General features: G+C 50.4%; 1 protein-coding gene across 1 annotated transcript; it reads right to left on the bottom strand.

Moving 5' to 3' along the window:
• Positions 1 to 1314: 1314 nt before the first annotated feature.
• ATP8B2 (ATPase phospholipid transporting 8B2) lies at positions 1315 to 20770 on the bottom strand. The gene is made up of 27 exons (XM_063105135.1): positions 20722 to 20770; positions 18430 to 18488; positions 17956 to 18069; positions 17731 to 17829; positions 17238 to 17299; positions 17065 to 17137; positions 16679 to 16749; positions 16224 to 16303; positions 14855 to 15013; positions 14304 to 14392; positions 12788 to 12984; positions 9974 to 10182; positions 9077 to 9120; positions 8630 to 8795; positions 8313 to 8501; positions 8044 to 8159; positions 7494 to 7658; positions 7297 to 7408; positions 7051 to 7156; positions 6763 to 6907; positions 6402 to 6585; positions 6017 to 6240; positions 5699 to 5782; positions 5127 to 5372; positions 4839 to 4977; positions 2758 to 2888; positions 1315 to 2507 (listed from the first exon to the last, which is right to left on the bottom strand). Exons 1-27 carry the CDS (start codon positions 20750 to 20752, stop codon positions 2229 to 2231), a joined length of 3573 nt encoding a protein of 1190 aa, XP_062961205.1. The 5' UTR covers positions 20753 to 20770; the 3' UTR covers positions 1315 to 2228.
• Between the last annotated feature and the right edge of the window lie 2069 nt (positions 20771 to 22839).

The raw sequence follows: 22839 nt of genomic DNA, 5'->3' as shown, positions 1-22839 counted from the left end.
AATGAGGTCGGCCTGTGTTTGGAAAAGCAAACTGTTCGAGGTTCTAAGCACCAGTCATCAGCTGAACACAAAGTCCCCACTGATTTGCCTCTCAATACTGCCCACTGCCCCATGTTCCAGCTGAAACTGAGATCCCAAGAGGTGTACAGATAGAAGTGCTGTGCCCCACAGTCAAAGTCGGTGTTCTCCACCTCAGCCCAGATCTACCCACTCTATTCCATTTAAGAGACAGTTTGTCTTTACCTTCACCACTAGTCTTAGTTAAACATCAGAAAAAAGACAAATTACACACTTCTCAGAAACTGGAATTTTATAAAAAGGCATTTTCTCTTATATCCATAAAATGATATAATTTTTGCAAGTATAGAAATGTGTCATAAATTATACAGAATGTTCCTTAATTACAGCTCAATGCAACTTGGTACTTTCCTCCCTCCCTAAAAAACGAGAGAACCAAAAAAATAATATATATATAGCTGTATATATATATATATATATATATATATTTATATATTTATTTATTTGTTTGTTTATTTATTTATTTATATAATATAGACAAACCTAATTTGAAAAAAAATCACTTCCTCTTTGGTATAAAAATCAGACTCTCACCTCGAGAGACAGACAAACAGACATGATATCAGGTTTGTAAACTGTGTGGCCAAAAGGGATTTCCCCATCCAGACTTCCCTTTCCCTGTTCCCTGTCCAACCCACAGCCACCTCACAGCAGCCCATCTCCAGTTCCTTTGGGGCTCCCACACCCATTTAAGATCCCCATACCACACTCCCAGCTCCACACCATTCCTGAAGTCCCCCCCACCGTGACCCACGCATGCGCACGCGCACGCACACACACATCCCAAGAAGAGGAAAGGATTCTTCCCAAGGCTGATTAGTAGCAACTAACTTGGGAAACACCTAATTTGGGGAATAGCTTCATAGATGTGGATGGTGGGGAGAAAGGACAGGCTGTGACGAGGCTCCAGTTGAGTCTCGTCCAGGTCAAGCCAGGCGATGAGTAGGCAGTCTCCTAGCCTAAGCCCATTCTGCCCTCCTCCTCCTGCGCCACCACCCAGTACAGGACTCCACCACCTCTTGCCAAATGCTGGGCCTAGAGGGGTGGGGCCCCTTGTTTACTGGGAGAAGGGAGCAGAGAGGCCAGCTTCCCCTTTCAGCATGACCTCAGGGTGCTGGGGTGTAGGTACAAGAAAGTGATAGATGAGGAGGGAGAAGGAAAGTCAGAGGAAGTCTAATGAACTTGTGTCTAAATCTAAAATTAAAGAAAACTACCTTTTTGTTTTCCAGGACCAAATTCCATACTCAGCTTTAGCTCACTAAGAATAATAGGGCCACTTTCCCAGGCTCCAGCCCAATACCAGCAGGACTTATAGAATCCAGGAATCGATATATACGTGTGTTGGGGGAGGGGTGCAGCACTTTACTCTCAAGGTGAGGAAGGAGGCAGGACCAAACCCTCCTGTATACTCTCCCAATACCCTCCGGCTGACCTCCCTCCCTGGGTGGTCCCTCTGTCCCACAAGGGCACTAGCCACTGGAGGACAACCTGAGAGATGTGGCTCCTCCCAAACACCCCCCAACACACACATCCAGCCAGGCGGGGGCACCCCAGTGTGTGCCAGCCTCTTCCCAGGAGAGTTAAGATACCAACCACAACATAAAAGTCACATAGAGGCCTTCTCCACTTGCCAAATAAAAAAGACAAAACCAAACTATACACAAACACAAATCGAGAAGAGACATACATGATGTGAGGGGCCCAGAGGCCCCAGCAGGTCTCTGGCTTCCCGGCATGATACATTCTTGTGTAATTCAGGAACAGGGCCATGAGGGCCCCTCTGGGGAGTAGGAGTAAAAAAATATGGAGATTATAGTCTCCCTGTGGGCTCCCAGACAGGGCAGGGACAGACCCAATCTCTCACAGTTTTTTCTTGGTTTTGGTTCCACATCTGGTCCCCCACTGGGACTGGTTCTCAATGCCTCAGCCCCTGCTCTGCCCTGGAGGCTCGCTCTCTCCAGCCTCCCAGCTGGTGGGAGGGCCCTGCTGGGGCTGCACCAGCCACTCCTGGTGGGACCAGCAGGATAGAGTTTACCAGGGGAGACGGGAGGCAAGGAGTGAGGACTGGCACTTCCAAAACACTGTTCCCTTGGCCACTAGCTGGCCCTGTGTGCTCTGGTCATTGGCACAGGGCATCTCAGTCCTGGTCTTCACCCCTTGAGGGGCTTGTCAGCCCCACTGCTGGGGCTGCTGGCGCTGTCACTCTTCTTCCTGCGCAGGCTCTCAATCCAACTGGAGCTGGAGCGAGTGGTGAAACTGGACAGCGCAAGGGAGCTAAGCCGCATATTCTTGCCAGACATGATGAGCTCCCCGAAGCCCTCCTGGTGGGAGAAGGCATAGCCGGAGCGCCGGGAACCTGTGCGGCCCACCCGCCGCATGCAGCGGTGCTGGGCTTTCTGCTTCTTCCTCACCAGCTGGGTATAGCGGACCTGGTTGGGGGGCACAGGGAAAGAGTCATCCATCAGTGTGGCAGTGTCAGACATCACCACGGAGAAGGGACACAGAGCACCCCGGATCCTCCGAGGCCACACAGAACATCTGTCCTGAGGAATAGTGGATGACTACCACTGACATACTAAGCAGTCACACAGCCCAGAAACAGACACATGAATGTTCAGGACAAAGGCCTTTCCTGCCACACCAGCTCTGTCCCCCAAAGTGGACGGCTTGGCTTCTCACCGTGTCAGAGAGATCCGGCTTCAGGTTGAGCCTGAGGAATCGAAAGGCGACCACGGGCATGATGCAGACGACTGTGGTGAGCACAATGGTCAGCCACACTGTGGGCTGGGCCAGGGTGTTCTGGGCATTCCCTGGGGGTGGAGAGGAGCTGGTAGCCTCAGGAGTAATGAAGTGGACAGAAGGGCAGACCCTTGACTTCCCCATTTCTATTTCCGGCAGCTCCACTTCTCTAGTCTCAACACAAAAGTCATTTCTTGCTTCCCTCTTGTCACTGCCCACCTCCCAAATGTACATCTCCAAATTTGACTTTGGCTCCAGACTCTGTCAAAACTCCAAACCTGTTTCTCCAGGCCTTATTTGACATCTCTGTTGAACATCTAAAGGAATTGCAAATTTCACTTGGCCAAAAGTGAACTATTGTTTCCTCCACCCCAAATCTGCTCCGTGTCTTTCCAGCTCAGGAAACGCTGCCTATCACCCACTCTCCCGCTCCAACTGAAAACCCTGCATCAATCTTGATTCATCTCTGTCTGCCCCTGATCCCACATCCAGACTATTGTCTCCCTTTTCAAAATATCTATGGAATCCCACCACTTTTCACTCTATTGCAAGCCACCGTCATTCTTTCTTCCCCCGTCTTTTGTTTTTGTTTTCTTTTTTTCTTTATTTTTTTCTTGTGTCTTTCATTTCTTCATTCTAAGCCACGATCATTCTCACCTGGATTACTGCAATAGCTTCCTAACTGGTCTCCCCACTTCCACCTTTGCCCCTATACTTTACTATCCACAAAAAAGTAAGAGTGATCCTTTAAAAACATAAAACAGTTCATGACACTTCCCTGTTCAAAACCTTCCAATGGCTTCCTATCACATTTATATTAAAATTCAAAGTTCTTACTCTGACCTATAAAGGTTTAAATGGTCTGGACTGATTCTCATCCCTCTCCCACTTCCTCCCAGAACCCCCCAACCTCATTTCCTCCACCCCTCCCCAGTTCCTCAGCTACAGACGACCTCACAAGCCCCCGACTAAGGCCTTTGTATTGCTGTGTCCTCTTCCTGGATTTCCTTTCCCAGAGACCCACATGGCTTGCTCCTTTTCTCTGTATTCAGATTTCTCTGTGCCTAGGTCCCTTCCTCAAAAGGTCTTTGTGGACTACACCTGTCACTCTCTACCCTGCTTGATGTTTTCTATAGGACTTATTACTTCCAGACATTATGTCTGTTTACTTGCAAACTATCAGTCTGTCTCATACATAAAATCCAGAAGGGCAAGCACTTTGCCTGTTTTGTTCCTTGCTCCATCCCCAGCATCCAAAATAATGAGCGACACACCACAGGTGCTGATACAATGCCCACTGGATGAGTGAACGAACAGATCTGAAGCAAATGCTTCCTTCACCTCATTCCTCCCAACCAGCCCCTCTTTGCCACCCGCCACAGTCCCCTGGCACCAGTTCTGTACAGCCTTGCACTTGATCACTACAGTAGCTTCATCACAGGCCGTCACTGCCAGCTTCATCTTTCTAAAGCACATGTGGAGCCATTCCCCACTTCTTCTAAATACATGCATACATATATACTCCTGGCAAGTCGAATGCAAGCCTGGCCTGGCACCCTGATACTACAAAAGGCCTACCTTTCTAGCCTCTCTCCCACTGATTGTCAAAGGGGGCTCTTGCCCCACCCTAGTTGGAGCATTCTCTGTTGCCCAGAATCAAGTGGCCTTTTTGTACTTCCAGCCCTCCAGCTTGGAATCCGATTCCCCAGTCCTGGCTCCACTCACAGCAGTTTCTTCTGGGAGGCTGTCCCTAGCCACCATGCTGACCTTAAAGTCTGCCACCCCTGGCCTGCTGGGATCCCCAACACCCCATGGCCAGTCATGCTGCTCCTAACTTTCATGGATATGTAAGTTATTTGGGGGCAGGGCCTGGATCAGACACATCTTGACTTCCCCACAGCACCTCCCGGAATACCTGGTGCATAAGGAGTATTGAATAAACGCTTGTGATGTGCAGGCTGGCTGACTACCCTGTTATGCCCAGAACAGTTGTGATTCAAGAAGAAGACACAGGAACTCACCTACAAACCGGAACTGGTTTGGAAACATGTCGAAAAGCCCATTGCTGTGCATGGCAAAGAGGATAGCAAAGTAAACAGCTAGGCTGCCCCAGATGAAGAAGTGGTTGATGGCTGTCCAGTAGCCTGTATCTAGCCCAATCTGAAAATAGCAGGTATTGTCACAGGCTGGAGCACCCCTAAAAAATCTGTCCCGCTCCCCCAGAAACAGAACTGTGGTGCCCAGGGCAGCCCCAGGGACAGGAGGCTCTGCTCTCCAGAGCAGAAGGCAGTTCCTGGACTGCCTCATACCTGCACACTGACCACGATGACCAGCGATGTGGCAACAGTGACTGCAAAGGACTGGTAGTCAGCCAGCTGGGTGCCATCATCCCGAGTGGCATCAGCAAACACCCCATAGGGGATGAAGAACATGAGCACGGAGGTGTAGATGCCCTGGGCGATGCAGATGAAGAACTCCCGCTTGTTGAAAAGGAGGTTCAGCTGGCCTGGCTCATACAGCTTAGGGTACTCCATGCTCCGCTGCTCCGGGACATCCTGTGTGGGGAGGACCATGTGGCACAGGAGGCCACAGAAGCTGCCGTTTTGACTCAGGATGGCCAAAGGCAGACACTGTCCCTTTTCCAAAGTCTTTGACAGCTAGAACCAACTTCAACAAGCTGCCCCCAATCAATCTTTGTTCAACAGCCCAAGGGAGTTACAGATGAGAGGAAGAACTAGTCACACCCTCCCCAGCTGACAGAACTGCCTTCCAAGTGACCACAGGCAGTGGGCACAAGTATCACACACCCACCATATCAGTGTGACTCATTCACAGCAACGTCCTTCTCCCCATTCCACCTGATCATGAAACTCCCCCATACCTGATCAAAGACCCCCATAGCCAGGACTGGGAGGGAGGTGTACACAATATTATAGAGGGTGATGAAATACTGGTCATAGACGGTCTGGAAGAGAACAGAGAGCAAGAGAGGAGTGAGCATGCAAATCAGGCCCAGGAAGGCAGCTGATGTGACATACAGGGAGCCCTAAGGAACTTTCTATCTAGTCTTTCTGCATTTTTTTAAGTGCATGCACCAGCCAACAGCTAGGCCCTGGGGGACTGAGTGATGAACAGATACAACCTCTGCCCTTAAGGAGTTTACAGACATGCATCACAGTGGACCGGGAATGCTCACTACCTGGGCGGAGAAGCCGCAGAAGAAGCCAAACCAGAAGTGGACCATGGTGAAAGCAAAGTTCTTGTAGAAGAAATAGCAGAGGAACTTGCACATGCGCAGGTAGGACCAGCGCCCGTGCACCAGCAGGAGGCGCTGTAGGAACTTGAACTGAGAGAAGGAGTAATCGGAGGCCAGGACAGCCTGGATCCCTTCCTGCCCGCTGATGCCCACACCGATGTGAGCCGCTGCAGGGACAAGTGATGACAAGAAGGTGAAGAGGGCCACACACTCAGATCCCATCAAGTTACAACCCCCCTCCTCTGTCATTCTTCCCTCATCCCGAGACCTCCATGGGCCCCGTCCTACCCTCCTGCCCAGCCTATACACCTGCACAGCCCACACTCACTTTTGATCATGCTGACATCATTGGCTCCATCCCCAATGGCAAGTGTCACAGCCTTCTTGTACTTCTTAACCAGTTCCACCACTTGTGCCTTCTGCAAGGGAGTCACTCGGCAGCAGATGACAGCTTTGCAGGCACACGCCGTCTCCAGAAACTCCAGCTCCATGTCTGCCTCTAATGCATGGGCCTGGAAACAGAGACACCTGAGAGAGCCACAGTCTTTCCAGGAGAAACCCGGGAGTCTCAGCTCCTCCCAGTCCCCTTAAAGACCACAGCCCCCTCTGAAGTCAAGGGAAATGAGGACAAGAGAAGATACAATGCTCTCTGGAAAGATACTACCCAAGCTAAGGATGGTGACACTTACCAGGCTGTGACCATTGATGACCAGGGCATACTCTCCAGCAACAGCTTCCAGGACAGAAGTGAGCTTGGAAGAAGGAAGTTTCTCCTGGTAGGTGAAGCCATTGCCTACAGTACGGGATGAGTCCATCATCTTCTCCCGGGCTTTCCTGTGAAGGTGGAAATGGGATGGTAGTGGTCTTCCAGGACAGCAGTGGGGAGTAGGGATTCGAGCCCAGACAGGGTCCAGAAATCCCCAGCCAACCCCTGGACCCAGTGCAGAGCATCTGCCTCTCTCGGGTCTCTTGTTTACCTGAGCTCCTCCCGCACCTCCAGGACGGTGTGGCCAGTGACAATGAACACTTCTGTCATGTCGTCCGTCAGCATCTTGCAGGAATAGCCTATATTCACGGCTGTCTCTACCAAGAGAGAACGCAGGAGCTATGGACAGGCATCCAACAAGGTCAGCACACTCTCCTGCCTGATGTCCTCGGCTCCATGCAAGGGTCCAACAGGCTGCTGTCCAGACACAATTTCCTCAGCCCTGCTGGACTCTCACCTTGTTTGTCTCCGGTTAGCACCCATATCTTGATGTTGGCCAGTGTCAGGAGGGCGATGGTCTCTGGAACCCCTTGCTGAAGCTTGTCCTCAATGGCTGTTGCACCCAGCAGCTGAAATTACCACAAGGGTCCCTGGCACAAGAGTCACAGGCATGCACTCTCCTTGCCCACCCTCAACCCACCCTGCAGCCCGTACCAGCATGTCGTTCTCGACCTCCTCATAGATGCTGGCCAGCCTGTCCTCCCAGCTGTCCTGGGTCAGGCTGGCTTGAAGCCGTCTCTCAGCCCACTCCTCGTAGTACTCTTCGTCCAGATCCTTATAGGCCAGCATCAGGGTCCTCAGCCCTTCCCCTGCATATTCCTGGAGGCAGACACAGACATGCTACACTGAGCAAGTCCAGAGAGCTTATGTACAGCATGAGGACTACAATTAGTAACACTGTACTGTACACTGGCAATTTGCTAGGAGAGTACATTTTAGGTACTCTGTCGCCACAAAAAGAAAGGTAACTATGTGAGATGGTGGATGTGTTCATTTGCTTGACTATAGTAATCACTTCACTAGGTATACGTATATCAAACATCACATTGAATACCTTAAATTTATACAACAGAACAAAACAAACATGTATTAGCCAACCACAAAAAAAAAAAAAAAAAAAGAAGTAAGTCACACCCCCATCCTTGCCCCCCAACACTGGGAGTAGCAGAACCACCAGGCTAGCCCCTCTTCTCCTCACACCTACATTCAGGTGGTCAGTGGTGGTGTTGAGCAGCTCTTGGGTGGAGTGGTGGAGTCTCTCAAGCAGGATGGTGTCAGCCCCTTTGCAGTAGAGTCGGATCTTCCCCTCTGGATTCCGCACTATGAATGGGGCAGAGGGAGAAAGTGCCAGAAAAATTAAGGCAAGCAAAGATCCCCAACCTAAACACATCAACAAGAGTCACTCAACACACCACACCCATTCCAGGCCTGTATGCTACCCAAATGCCCCCACCACCCCAGTCCTGTCCTCACCTATGACTGACATCCGCTTGCGAGTGTTGTTGAAGTCCAGGATGGCCAATAGCTGGTAGGTGATGGCTGTGCCCATCTCATGCACAGTGATTGTTTTGGGGGTTCGAGAGCGAAATACAAAACCAAAGTTCCTGGCAGCAGTGACCAGGGCCCCCTCATCCGGGGACTGAGCTTTGTAGTATAGCTCTCCTGGGTGAGGAAGAAGAACACATGTGGTACAGTGGCCACCCTCTCAGCTACATGGCCCACCCAGGATGCCCCAGCCCCACTGCACTGCAGAGCAGAGAGGCCCGACTCGAGCCAGCTCCTCAGCTCACCTTCGTTCTTTTCCTCTGACATGACAGTATGACATAGGGAAAGGAGGCGGAAGAACTCGTGCGTGTGGGTGTCCCCCATCTTGACAGCCTCCAAGAGGCTGGGGTCCCAAAATAAGAACTTCTTGTCGGCCAGAGGATTAAAGGAGAAGTCGATGGGTTCAGGCCTCTGGGATAGGTACAAAGGCTCTTAGGAAAGGCTGGGTTGCCAGGTTGTATCCCAGGGAAGGGACTGTTCCTGCCCTCCCAACTCTGGGTAGGACAGCCCAAGATCCTGTCCACTATGTATCTCAAAATTCCTACTTCTGCTACCAATTCTTCTCCTTATAACAATATTTCTCCAAGCAGCTTCCATTTCCTGCACAAATGCTCCTAACTAAGCCAAGTGTTACTTGTCAGGCGCCCTATGTTTCACTGGCACATAGAATAATTATGGAGACTGTATTTTACCTCTCCCAATTCAGCTTTGTGTCCCAGGACATCAAACACGTCACCTACACACAGCCAGGACAGAAGGAAAAGCAATGTCTGAGCTGGAGATCTCTAGAGCAGAGGGGAGAAGTATCCAATGCAGAACCCCTCAGGCACCTGAAACCCCCAATCCTAATCGTTGAGCAGATGTCACCCACACTCACACTGCTGACTTGAGGTACAGAAGGCAACAGGCACCCTGGACCCCAGAAGCCCAGGACCTTGGCCATGAAAGAGTCATGGTGCCCACTGCTCCCCATCCCTGTGCCCACCCCCCATCCCCCAGGAGGCTCTCCCCTTAGGGCAGCTCCAATTCTATACCTCCCCCACCCAGGGCTCCCAGGCCTCCTCAAGTGCCTTGCACTCTTTATGCCTACTTCAAAGACTGGCCATAAGGTTCTGGTTAGTATAGAAAGCAGTTACAAAAAGTCAGCTCCACACATCCCAGCCCAACCATCCCAGCAGCTCAGCCACAAGGCCACTGCAGCAGGGCCACACTGGGAAGATCATGGTCACATTCCAGAGACTCACAAGGACCCTGAGCAGCAACACAGGGAGAGTCTAGCACTCCATCGGGGCAGCCAAGGTCCAACCTGGCCAGGATGCCCAGAGGCCAGTGTCTTGGGCTTCACTTCAAACAGCCAACGAGCTCCCCTACTGCCTGGAGCTGAGACCAGGGGGCAGGAACCAGGGGAGGACAAGGGAAGGTCTCTCAGTATCTGCTTCCTGACACAGGACACAGCACGAACCCTTTCAAGGCCCCTCAGACCCAAGTACAAAAGAAGTAAATAAACATCAAGATGAACTGTGGAAGCCCCAGTTCCACTGTCCTTCCAGGCGAGATGCAAACCCCCATCCCCGGTGGCAGTGCCATACCATAGCTGCGGCCATTGATGGAGCACTTGTTGAAGGCCATGATGTTCTGGGTGAGGGTGCCCGTCTTGTCAGAGAAGATGTACTCCACCTGGCCCAGCTCCTCGTTCAGGGTGGTGGTGCGGGCCTCCGCGGGCGTCCGCTTCTTCATGCAGAACATTTTCTTGTCCCAGTTGATGAAGTAGCTGTGGCCCAGGCGGATGACCTCCACACTGCACAGGGGACAGGAGGTGAGGCTTGGGGCAGGAAGGGGAGGACGCACCCCACCCACATGGGCCTTCGCTGCAGGCCCTCTGCCTGGGGAGAAACAAAAATGGAGAAGGCACCTGGGTGGGAAAGGGCAAGGAGAGCCTGCAGGGGAGCCAGCAGCCTACAGCCGGCAAAGGAACTCCCCGACCCAACCCTCCTGACGCTCTCCAGACAAAAAGGTGCAAAGGGCCTGGGCAGGCAGGACAGACAGCACAGGTAGAGGAGCAAAAGGGACTGTAGACAAGGCACTCAACCAGTTCTTACCTCAGAACTATTAATACAGAAACCATGCAGAGAAAAACAAGAGAAAGTGCGAGAGGGAAGGGAGAGAGAAAAAAAGAGAGAGAGAAATAATGAGGGCGCTGTGCACGCCACAGCAACATAAGACGCCACTTCAAAGGGGGCTGCACTGGGGAAAGGAAACCGAGAAGGCTCTGAAGCCCACTCCTCACTGCCCCGACCCAGGCAGAGCACTCTTCTTCCACCCTGGGCTTGGGGCTCCACAACGACCCTGTGGCTCTCAGAAAGAACCAAGGCAAAGCTGAGGAGCCGATTCCAGAGGGAGAGGGGCCTCAAGAATCTGGGGATAATACCAATTTACAATGGCACCGTGCTTTTAACATCTCTAGGTCTGTTCACACCCTCTCTTTGCTAATTATTACCTTTGGTAATGGGCTGTTAGCATGTCCAGAAACGGCCCTGTGTTTAGGTCCATTGCAGCCAAGATATCTGGAACCCTGCTTCCAACCTGACTGAGGCTCCTATCAGGATCCCATTATCAGGCAAAAAATGAGATAGCTGGAAACGTCTTCACAGCCTTGTCCCCATGCAGCTTATCAATCTCCCTCCCGCCTTTCTTCTAATATACACTATAACCTGATGAGACTGAGAAAGAAAACTTTCTTAGGCAGCAACCAAGGGCTTTTTTTTTTTCCCCCTCCTCCCCACCAAGGGCTTTAAGTGAAATTAGTTACAGAACATGGACAGCAAAGCCCACAGATGGGAAACCAAAATTAGGTTGTAAGTGAGAAAACATTCCAATGGTAATATAGAACTGGAGTTGCAATAATGATGGACATGCTACCACCCAATATTGTGTAATAATTTAATCTTTAAAATGTATTTTCCAATCCAGTATCCTACACCAAGACATTCCTATGAAGAAGATAAAACAGGTATTACTGTTACCATTTTATGTGAGAAAACTGAAATCCTGTAAGTCCCCAAGTGATTGTGAGTTGGCCTGAGGTCACAGGGCTAACGAGAAGGCAGGACTAAACCAGGAACCTTTTCTCCTCTAAATGCTTGTGAAAAGCCCAAACTGTACGACCTCAGCACAGACATGCTTTATCTTCTACTCACTGTCATCAGCACTAGGATTCGGGGGCTAGCGAGCAGACTCAAGAACTATTTGGGGAATCTGTGTGAACAATAGATGGAAGATGGGAAATTTTGAACACCTCCACAAAGCATTTCCTTAAAAATGTCAGGTTCCCTTACCCCAAGTGCAAGGCACCGAGAAAGAAAGTTTCCTTCTTCTGGCCATTCTTCCATCCTCCTCTTGCATCCCTCTCCTGCTCTTCATTCTCACAGTCCCAGCTCCTATGAACGTTCTCTCTACCTCAAACATCCTAGGTGTCTCCTTGATCCTATTCATGGGCACACCACTGCCAGCCAATACTTCCTAAAGCATCTCTAGTTTTTTTCAAAAACCTTTAAGGGTTTACCAAGAACAAAGTCCACAAGCAAAGATTTAGGAGCCTCCATAATCAGGAGTGCAGTTGTGTTTTCAGCTTTCCCTCCCCCCGCTCCTCGCTCACGGTCCATGCTCCCGCCAAACTGTTCCATAAGCCATTCCTTGGTTCACATCTCCATGCCTTTGTTTCTAGCCCTCTCCTTCTTCTCCCCTTTCTGGCTCCACCTTCACCCATTTCAGTCACCACTCAAAGCCCAGTGCAACTGCCACCCCTTCAGAGATGTCCTCCCTGATTAACAACACAAAGAGCAATGTTCTTCCAGCCCTCCCGGCACTTCGTGTCTCCCACATGTCATTCCAGTGCCTGACACTCACTGTATAGATCTCCCCTCTCTGACCCGTCTGCTGACCTTGAAGGCAGAGGCCACCTTGCACATCTCTGTGTCCCCTTGCTTCACACAGAAGATTCTAGAAAGACTTCTACAGCACTTGTTCCCTTTTTGTTTTATACTGTGTTTAAATTTTCCTTCCTCTGCTAGACTTAAGGTGCTAGAAAGAAGGAGATCCATTCCTAATTCATCTTCGTATGTGCCAGGGCACCCAGCATGCTTCTTTGTACAAAGCAGGCATTCAATAAATATGCGCTGAATAAATCAGTATGGTTTCTACTCTAATACAGTCACATGTGCCAGGATACCATGGTAAAAAGTTTGCTCTGCACACAAAGATAAACAGATAACATAAAACATTCACAGTACAGAAAGAAGAGAAGTCCAAGTTCCTTCTGGAGGACTTTAGCTTCATGTAAAAAAAGTATTCCAAGGGGCCACCTGGGCTCCCTGGAGAGACCCCAGAGCAGAGTCAGCACATACCTGACATAGAGCGAAATGGGCACAACGGTGTTAAGGATGATGATGTAGGACCAGAAGGAGAGGAAGCCAGAGAAAAAGGCACTGTCCACTGCCTCATCCCAAGGCAGGTAGACCTGGAAGCGTGTCCCAACCTCATGCTCCCAGATGGCATTGCCAATGGCCAGGATCACCCCCATGCAGACCAGGAATCCAAAAATCTGGGGAGGAATGAGAAGCAGAGGTGGGCTGACACTTGGGAAGCCTTCAAAAGTGCATCCCTGAAAGAGGTCATCACTTGTACCCTGAGCCCTCAAAAGCTCGGGCATCTTTAAACTGGTAGCATGCACTATTGGAAAGAGCTCAGAACTGGTGACAGGTTCTCATCTACCACTGACCATCATGTGGCCTTCTCTATTAATGTGTTCCCATCCGTATTAGGGGGAAGCTGAAAGAAAGCTGAGTAGCTCCCAGTCCGGCATCACGGAACCTTCAAGTAGTCCTCAAAGGTGGTAACAGTGGGAGCGGGTTACTTTCAACATTCCAAAAAAGCTTATTGTAAATTATCATTTACCTGGGCTAAGCCTCCACAAGCCAACAAAAATGCCAGGTTACTATAATGTTCATTATCTCATACAGATCGGCTTTATTTTAACCAGGGAAACAAACTGTATCTTCATAAATGTAGATCTCTTGACTGGTTAAAAATCTTATAAAGCTTGGCGTAGCTGAAGAAGGTTCATAGAAATTTTTGGTGATTAAAAGAAAAAAATTGAGACCACTATCTGATTTCCAATACCTATTTCCAAAGCTGCCTCCACTGTTGAGGCTTTTAAACAAAACAGGAATCATCCTGTACCCAAAGACCACCAGGGGGCAAAGTGAGCCTCTGTACAATAGACAACCACTCTCCTCCAGGCTGGGTTTCTACAAATCCTTTAAAGTCAGGGTGGAAACTATTTCACCAAAGGCTGTCCCCAGGCAGTGCAAGCTGGCATATGGGGGGTGGCAGCAGACAGTGGGGGTGCAAGTAGGAAGAAGAGCCCAACAAGAAGCTCATATTTCTAGCTAAACAAGAGGATTCAGGAACTGCCGAAAAATAAAACAAACTTTTCCTTTGGGATCCTTCATTCTTAGAAGTTGGGGGGAAAAGACCCTGCTAACCATCTTCCAAATGGAAATTTTTTTTTAATTCCCTCTCCATCCTCATGAAGGCCTCCTTGTCCCTGGCAAAGGCAAACAGAAGGTCACATGCTACACTAAGTCATCATCATAGCTGGAATCCAGAGAACGGATGATTTGTTTTAGCTTTCTTTAAGTTGTTGATTCATGCACGGTCCTAAGGTTTTTTTTAAATAACATCTTCCAAGTCTGAAAGAAGCCTGAAATAAACACTGTCTTTGAGTAGCTGACCTGCCAGTGGCTTTAAAGCCAAACCTGAAAACTGACTATTGGCCAGGGAAGAGAGATGGAAGAAAAGGGAACCACCCAGGGGGTACCAGAGAGGCAGGGGCAGGAAATGAGATGTGGCAAGACTTACCCAGAGCACTAGTGTATTCATTAGGCGATCAATACTTGTTCTCTTGAACTTTGTCCTGCCGCTGTTCTGCATCAGCTTAGTGTCAGGACCTAGAAAAGAATGGGAAGGGCTGGGAAAGCCAAAAAACAAATCTGCCTCTGGGCTTCTGCCCTGTTCCCCAGACTGCAGGACATCAGAGTGGAACAGAGACTCTGGCTGGACAAGCGCTTATATTCAGGGCTGGAGGTTTTTTACCTAAAATATTCTTTTTTTTTTTCTTTAAAAGATGACTGGTAAGGGGATCTTAACCCTTGACTTGGTGTTGTCAGCACCACGCTCACCTATTGAGCCAACCGGCCATCCCTATATGGGATCCGAACCCGTGGCCTTGGTGTTATCAGCACCACACTCTCCTGAGTGAGCCACGGGCCGGCCCCATACCTAATATATTCTACTAGTCCACCCACCCTCATTCCATACCTCCGAGGGAAGGCTGAGTCACTGACTTTTTTTTTTTTTTTTTTTTACTCACTAACTCTCACTCTCCTTTCTTTGGATGCTAGGAGGCTCACCTGCAAAGATGACTAGCCCAAAGCACCACTCGGTGTTTCGCAGCACACAGCCCCGCAGCAGCATGTTCTGGTTGCTCAGGGGAAACTTGTTTTCCTTCCAGTAGAGGGTTCCACTGAACTTGTCCAGCTTGTTGTTGGGAGGTTCGCAGATCACTTCGCCTGAATGAGAGATAAGAGTGCCACTGTTCAAGGTTCAGGCTACAGCTCGACCACAAGACAATAAAACAAAGAGAAAAAGCAGCTGAGGGAGAGGTTACAAGGGTATGGGCCTGTCCACACACTGACAGCAGGAGTGTGAGCAGTTGCAACGTTTTAGGAAAACAATAAGGCAGTATGAACTAATATTAAAAAGTACAGGCTGGGGGCCAGCCTGTGGCTCACTTGGGAGAGTGCGGTGCTGATAACACCAAGGCCACGGGTTCGGATCCCTATATAGGGATGGCCGGTTGGCTCACTTGGGAGAGCGTGGTGCTGACACCACCTAGTCAAGGGTTAGGACCCCCTTACCGGTCATCTTTAAAAAAAAAAAAAAAAAAAAGTACAGGCTGGCCAGTTAGCTCAGTTGGTTAGAGCACGGTGTTGATAACTCCACATCAAGGGTTTGGGTCCCAATACCAGCCAGCCACAAGAAAAAAAAGTATACATGCCCTTGGGCCCAGTAACCCCACTTTGAGGACTCTATACTACAGAAATAATAGCATAGGTCACAACATTTTTTATTGAACCATTATTTGAACAGCAAAAGACTGGAAATAACTGGATGGTCAAGGAATAACTGAATAAATTATGATACATCAATTCTATGAAATACTATGCAGTTATTGAAAAGAACACAGTAAATTTCTTTATATAGTAATAAGATATTCATGAAGTACTTAAATAGGTAAAAAGGGGCAGGTTGCAGAGATTTTGGTATAACATGGTCCCCATTTATTTGTTTACATACATTTATACAAACATATATAGAAAGTGTGGATGAATATACACTGAACTATCAGTTAACATGGCTACCTAAGGAGGGTAGAATTGAAGGGCAGGAGGGGATATTAACTTTTTCTTATACATTCTGTACAGTTTGTCTTGTTATAAGAACTATATATCATTATTCTGAGCTAAAAAGCAAAAAGAATAAGCTGAATTTCTCTCAACATGCACAGCAAACAGGGAGTGATGAGCCACAAATCTCCCTTGGAATGACCATCAGCTCAAAAGCAAGTGGTAGCCACCTGGCAGTCGCAACATTCCTACCCCAAAAAAGTCCAGGGAGCTGCATAATCACAGCAATAAGCCAAAAGGAAAAGGCACAATTTAAACCCCAAAACCCAACCCACCTCCTCCACCTGAAGGCAGCTTCTCCAAAATAACTCACCATCAAACTTGGCAAGCTTACTGATATCTCCCAATTCTGAGGTGACTGGAATCGCCTGACGCACTTTCATGTTGGTCTCTCTGGAAGGACAGTATTCCTGAGTCCTGGCTTCCTCACCATCCTCTAGATTCTACCTGGGGGCAACTGACCATAGGGTATCACTGCTTAGCCCAGAAAACACTGGGTGGGTAAAACTTCTACACATCCAAAGCCTTTCTTACCCCTAAGTTTTCTACAAGGCACAGAGCCCAGACTTAGGAACCTCTTTCAAAAATAATCTTTTTAGGGGCTGGCCCGTGGCTCACTTGGGAGAGCGTGGTGCTGACAACACCAAGTCAAGGGTTAGGATCCCCTTATCGGTCATCTTTTAAAAAATAAAATAAATAAATAAATAAATAATCTTTTTACCTCTAAGGAGGCAGAAGGAGAAGGCTGCCACTGAGCATACCACTTACCCATCGAGTTCTGCTGTCTCTATGTAACACAGCCCATGGGGCTCACTGCTGGAAAGGAGGAGGAGATCCGCCTAGAGAGAACATCTAATGAGAAGTCCAAATACCCAAACCTCTACCCTCAATGGACTCTTTGATCATCGCTCCTTCTGCTAGGCATTCCCGGTTTGCTTAGTTCCAAGCACATGAGTGGCTAGTCCCAGGCATATTAACATGACACAGAAGCCCCCTACTGAAGAAAGTTTCCTTGAAAAAAAAAAAAAGAAAGAAAATTTCCTTCTGCGGGTGTTTAAGAGGCAACAGTAATCAGGAAAGATGCATCCCTTTCTGCCAAAAAGCCAAAGAAGAAGAAGAGCCCTGCAGGCCAAGAGGGACACCTTTTCCCTTACCGTCACAAACTGGTTGTTTTCTAGCTTGATAATATCACCAACACAGACATTCATCCACTGCTCCTGTTGGAGGCTGAGGCAACAAGAAGACAGTGAGGAGGCTGTCAGTAGCTAGAGAGGTTCCCTGGGGAACCCCTCCTTCCCCAGAACTCTAGTTGCCAATAGTCACTCACATTCCATTGATCAGCACCTGAGACTGACGGTTATTCACCTGGTTATCACTCTTGTGGCGGAACTGAAAAGAAGAGAACTCAGAAAGGTAAGGCACCAGGGCTGGCCAGTTGGCTCAGCTGGTTAGAGTTTGGCCTTTGTAACACGAAGGTCAAGGGTTCAGAGCCCCATTCCAGCCAGCCGCCAAAAAAAGAAAAAAAGAAAACACTAAGAAAGGTAAGTCACCATCTCCTGCTCCAAGGGAACTGGATTAGTGGAACTCAGGGCATGCAGAGTAATGCCTTGTATATACCTGTTCACAGACCAACTCTCTTCCTGACTCCCCCTCCCCACCCTCAGCCAAGATATCATGGATCTAGCTGGACCAGGTAAAGGATGTCAAGGTCACCAAGGAATTGTGCTGGGTGAAGGTAGCTATGAGTTGGGGGTAGAGGTAGGGATGGGGAGTTGGGGGAAGGGTGACTGGGAAAAGGTAGAAGAATGAAAACAACTCACATAGTCATCAGTGGCATCTTTAACAGCTGTGATGGTGAGGACAAGAACCAAAGGCACAATGGTGGTGAACCAGGACAGGGAAGAGATCTGTGGAATCAACTGAAAAGGGGAAAGAGATGCATGCCTCTAAGGCTCCATTTGATACCTTTTGTTCCCCTAGACCTTCCTCTTCCTTGGCTTTATTGGGCTTTATGAGTTGCAAAGGATCTACTATAGGTCACTCACCTGCAGAATGAGAAGGAACAGGAAGTAGGTGTTGGCAACTTCCTGGAACTGCTCAAAGAGGTTGACAGGCAGGAAGGTGAGAATATTGTACTTCGAGGTCTTGATGCAGTTACTCTATGGTAGTGGGAGAGAAAATAACGAGGCACCCTCCAATCCCATCCCAGAACCAGATTGAGGCTGCCTCCTCCATGCTTCCACTTCCCCAAACCTCTGCCCCAAAAGCCAGCAACCACAGGTGTGGGAGAGGGAAAGACAAGGAGAGAAGGGAGTCTCATGGGGTCAGTGTATTCTGCTTCACTGACAGGTGAAGGCATGAAAAACTCAGCACAGTAGCAGATGGAGAGTGGCTGAGGAAGCCGCCTTCCCTCCCACAAGCATCCTTCCCAGTCAGTCCACAGTCCCAATCTAGGATGTCCCTGCACCTTTCTCCTCTTTGACTCAGGAAGACAGAACAAGTGGTCTAGAGTCACTTACCGCATACTGGAATTTCTCATTGTATTCTCGGTCATTAGCCCGCGCCCTCCTTTCTTCTTCTGCAACAGAATGATGCTGCAGTCAGGAGGAGCAAACTGAGGCCTGGATCAACACCTTGTCAGGCCCACCCCACTTTGTGGGGATTTCACCGAGGCCTCCTGGTTCTTTCTATAGAATGCAGTTTTAAGGAGTTAGCTCCACACCTGAGGTGTCATTTAATCGTTCCCTCTAGTCTACCTCTCGCCACCAGCCTGACCACATTGCTTTGTGGGTTACATTCACAGGACAGGATGTTTTCTCTTTCCCTCACCCCAATTGTCAAGGCCTTCCGCTGGGAGCACCTCATTCCTCTTCCTCACCCCTCTGGATGAGCCTTAGCCATTAATGGTCTTGGGAATCCCCAGATCCTTTTGCTGCTATTATTAATGCATACATTGTCATTATCAAGGAGCAGTGGCTGAAGACACAAAGCTTCCTTCCCCCTAGGGACCCACTGCAGATTTAGCCATGGAACTACTCTCCCCCTAATCTAGGTGGGGTGGGTGGCAAGACATAGGGTCACTGTGCCCTGGAGATGCTTTGCAGCAGCATCCCAGCCCCATGTGCAGTACCCTCTACAGGAGCCTGTGCGTGTCACATGTCACCAGCAGCAGCTTCTAACTGGCCCTCAATGACATCACCTTATTTCAAAGCTCATCTTCAAGTAGGAGAACAGGGGAGGGGGAGTGTCAGGGATATGGGTCATGCAGACTAAAACAGAGATAAAAAAGAAGGCATTAGATGTAATTGAAACAGTTGCTCTCTAACTGTAACCTTTCTTGTACCACCTGCACACATTTCCCTTAACTCATCTGTCACTCAGTCAGTGACACCTATCTAGCTATACCTATCCTGAAACTCCGCAAGTCCAGGACTGCAGACACCAAGTTCAGGTCCCCGAACAAGGGGCTGTCCTATGAAGGGTTCCCCAGCCCATCTCCTGGGAGTCACCACGACCTCAGGCTGTAAAAGGGGGTAACTTGGTTAGGCAGTAAAGACAATGCTTTAAACCTGCCCGGGAGCCAAAGGCAGCATTCCAAACCCCTTCCCGCACCCCCCAAGACCCCTGCAGAGCATAATGCAGGAAAACCCCAGGCCACAGCGTCCTCTGCCTAGTGAGCCACTTTACTCCCAGAAACTTCCCCAGAGGTAGCCCCCTGAGAAATCACCAAAGACCATGCAAAGGAAAAAGGTAGGGACTAAACCTCTCAGAGCTGGGATCTCTGGGTCTGGAAAGAGGGTCAGGGAAGGTTAAGAAGGAGGCTGAGGACAAGCAAATGTGGGGATTGGAGAGGCGACATCACCGGCTCGGGGGCGGAGGGGGGAGCTGCCGGGCCCTGACTCCCGTTACCTGTCCCCCAAGAGGGCTTCTTTCGGCTCCAAGAGGGAGGCGCCCCGACCCGGGCCCACTTCTCAGGAATCTCCTTGGGGACCGTCATGATCCCGGGGGAGGGTGGACTGTCTTTCTATCCTTGGCCTCAGCGGTGCCAATGGGGCGACCCCCCGGGGAGATGCAGGAGCTGCAGCCGCTCAGAGGGGAACCCGGGCCATCGGGCGCGCGCCCCATCTGCAGCCCAGGCCATCCTCGGGGCCGCCCTCGCCCGCCCGGGGACGCCGCGAGCTCAGCTGCTGCGCCTCCACCGCCCCCAATGTCCCCCGAGGACGCCAGCGCGCGCTGAGTGGCCCGGGCCACAGTGATCACGCCCCGGGCTCCGCCCCCGCCGGCTCCCGGACTGCAGGGGCAGCAACCTGCCAGCGCGCCGCGTAGGCGAAAGCCAGCGCGGGAACCCCGCCTCCCCCTCCCCCTCCCGGGCCCCCTGGCCAATGCGGGTGAGCAGACTGCCAACGTTGTCTGGGGCAACCGCTTTCATATCCCCTACCCCCACCCTCAAGAAAGCGAGGAGGACCGGGGTGGATGGAAAAATGAGAGGAGAATGTTGAGGAGGAGGTGAGAGTACAGAGAGGAGATGAGAACACAGCTCCCAGGGTCCCCAGGCCAGAGTAGGAGCTGCTGGTACCCCAAGATAAGAGTACAAGGGTTTGGGGTGGGGTGCTCAGCATCTTCCCGGCAGAGAGCCCCGCTCAGGTACCGAGCGGAAAAATTCGGTTTCCTAGTCTCCCCCCAGGATGGGTAGGGGTTTTAATTTACCTTTCCTCAGACCCATACAAGTTGCCCCTCTTTCCTTTGCTCCCTGAGCCATAACAACACTCACTCTTGATGGTCCCAAGGATCCCCCTCTTTGCCTGTCTTACCTGGGGGGCGCTTTTTTGCACACAGTGCCATCTCACCCAGCAAGGTCCCAGCAATCCCATGGGAGACCCTGCAGGAAGGTGACAGATGCATGAGGTAAGCCTTCATTCCCATCATCAGACCCCTTCTGAAGGTTCTTTTCTCCAGCTCTGACCCTGCTCCTCTCCCAGCCTTCCCCCATTAACTCCACCAACACTCTTTCCTCTTACTGCCCTGATGGGTCCCTGAGAAAGGGTGGACTTTCTCCTCCCATCATGCCTCCCTCTCCTTGGATAATAACATGGGGGTACTGAGAGTTTACAGAAGCCAAGTCCTGCAGGGAAATGGGGCAGAGAGAAGAGGCCAAATACTGACAAGAGGAGCACAGCTCTCAAGGTATCCACCCCCATGTGCCCTGCTGGTGGCAATGAATGGTGCCTGTGCTTACTGGAAAGCAGAAGTTCTCCCAAAGGGTGGGGTGGAGGGAACATAAGCCAGGAAACACCTGGCAGGGCATCAGGAAACAGGGTGGGCAGACTCCATCCTTCTCGAAATGCTTATAATTCCCCCATCCCCCCACTCCTACCCTCGTTGCTGGAGCTTCCATTATCACCTTCTCCAAGGGGAGCTCACATTAGAGGCATGGCCTTCACTTCCTGCACAGTCCCCAAACTGCTTCCTCTCAGTCTGGGCCAGCCACCGTTCTGGACCAGCAGAGGGATCTTCCCAACACTGTTAGAGAGTTGCCTCTCTCTCTCCCACCCCAAGCCTAATCCAGTAAGTATGACACTGGGTGAAGACTCAGGGAGCATCAGTTACTCTTTCTAGCTTCCCATTTTCTTTCTTTCTCCTGTAAAGGTATAAGGCCTGGCCTACAAAACAGGGTTACAGAATCTCATCCCTACTCCCCAGCCTGGTCCAAAGGAAACTGCCAGCCGGTCACCTCCTCTTTGTCTGGCTTCCTCTTTGCCAGCCTTCCACCTCCTCCTCCTCCTTAGTTCCCCTTCCTCCAGACTACTGGGCAAACCCCACCAGCCTGTCAGCCCCAAGAGATACTAATTGCCTGTCTGCCCTACCTCTATAATTATAGACTCTGGCCATGGCCCAGTCACCCACACCAGTTCTCCCTTCACTAGCTCAGACTCCCTCCCTGACCCCAGATCAGGCAATTCTTTAAGTCAGAAGGCCTTTTCATCCTCAACTATGGCAGGCAAGGATGCCAGGCCCAGAAAAAAAAATCCTCATCCACATTTTAGAGACGCCAAGCCCTCCCTCAGGGCCCCCAGCCAGGGTCTCCACCCAGTCTGGAGTATGAGTCATGGGAGGGTATAGGGTGTGGAGGCAGAGTTTAAAGGAGAAGATGCAAGAGTGGGCATCACAGGTTCTATAGGCAGCCTCCCCTACCCCTTGGGGAGGGAGGCAATCAGGAAACACTATCAGCCTGAAGTTCTGGGTTTGAGTCCCATGAAAGAGTTAATGAAGAGCTGCACACGCTGTCAGGAGTCTGGACACTGACCAGGAAAGTTGTTTTACCTCTAAGACCCTGGGGAGACCGAAAGTAGGCTTGGCCCCAGACCTCATTCCCTCTGGGGGGCTGTAATAGGAAGGGAAAGGGAGGGGGAGAACTGGGAAGGGGGACTCCCTCTCAATTCTCCTTCCCAGTCTCATAACTTGGGTTTTCTGAACTAGTCAGCCCCATCAGCCACGTCGTCGCCCTGTACCGGCCCTCTCTGCAGCCACATTTGGGATAAAAATAGGCAGCCCTTGGAAGGAGGCAATGCTCCATAGAGGAAACAGCCTCCTGCTCTAGGTCTGGTCCCTGCTCCCTTCCATCCAAGACCCCCCAAGCCCTTCTTTCAGAGGGGGCTGGCAGGTCAGGGAAACAGGATGAAGTGGAATCCAAGACCCTCAGCAGACCTGCCACCAACACCACCTCGGGCCATCTTCCATCGCCCAGGACAGAACCTGGGACTCCCTCCACAGCTCTGAGCTCCTAAAGCTACCACCCCTCCTGGCACCCTTGGTTTTCCTAAGGCACAGAGACCTCCACCTTACAGGGACAAAGCCTATCAGCCCTAAACTCCCTTCTCCGGGCACCTAAGCCCTCGGACCCCCACAACCTTTCACACCCACAACTCTCC

This window comes from Cynocephalus volans, chromosome 8 (assembly GCF_027409185.1).
Source record: "Cynocephalus volans isolate mCynVol1 chromosome 8, mCynVol1.pri, whole genome shotgun sequence".
Lineage (NCBI taxonomy): Eukaryota > Metazoa > Chordata > Mammalia > Dermoptera > Cynocephalidae > Cynocephalus > Cynocephalus volans.
This window is presented reverse-complemented; position numbering and strand designations above follow the sequence as displayed.

Excerpts from the sequence above, each read along its gene's own strand:
- ATP8B2 (XM_063105135.1), bottom strand. The coding sequence starts at position 20,752 with ATGGCACTGTGTGCAAAAAAGCGCCCCCCAG. Across the intron at positions 17,138-17,237 it reads CAGGTGCTGATCAATGGAAT|CCTCCAACAGGAGCAGTGGA; the intron begins GTGAGTGACTAT and ends TTGTTGCCTCAG. Across the intron at positions 9,121-9,973 it reads CATCAATGGCCGCAGCTATG|GTGACGTGTTTGATGTCCTG; the intron begins GTATGGCACTGC and ends GGCTGTGTGTAG.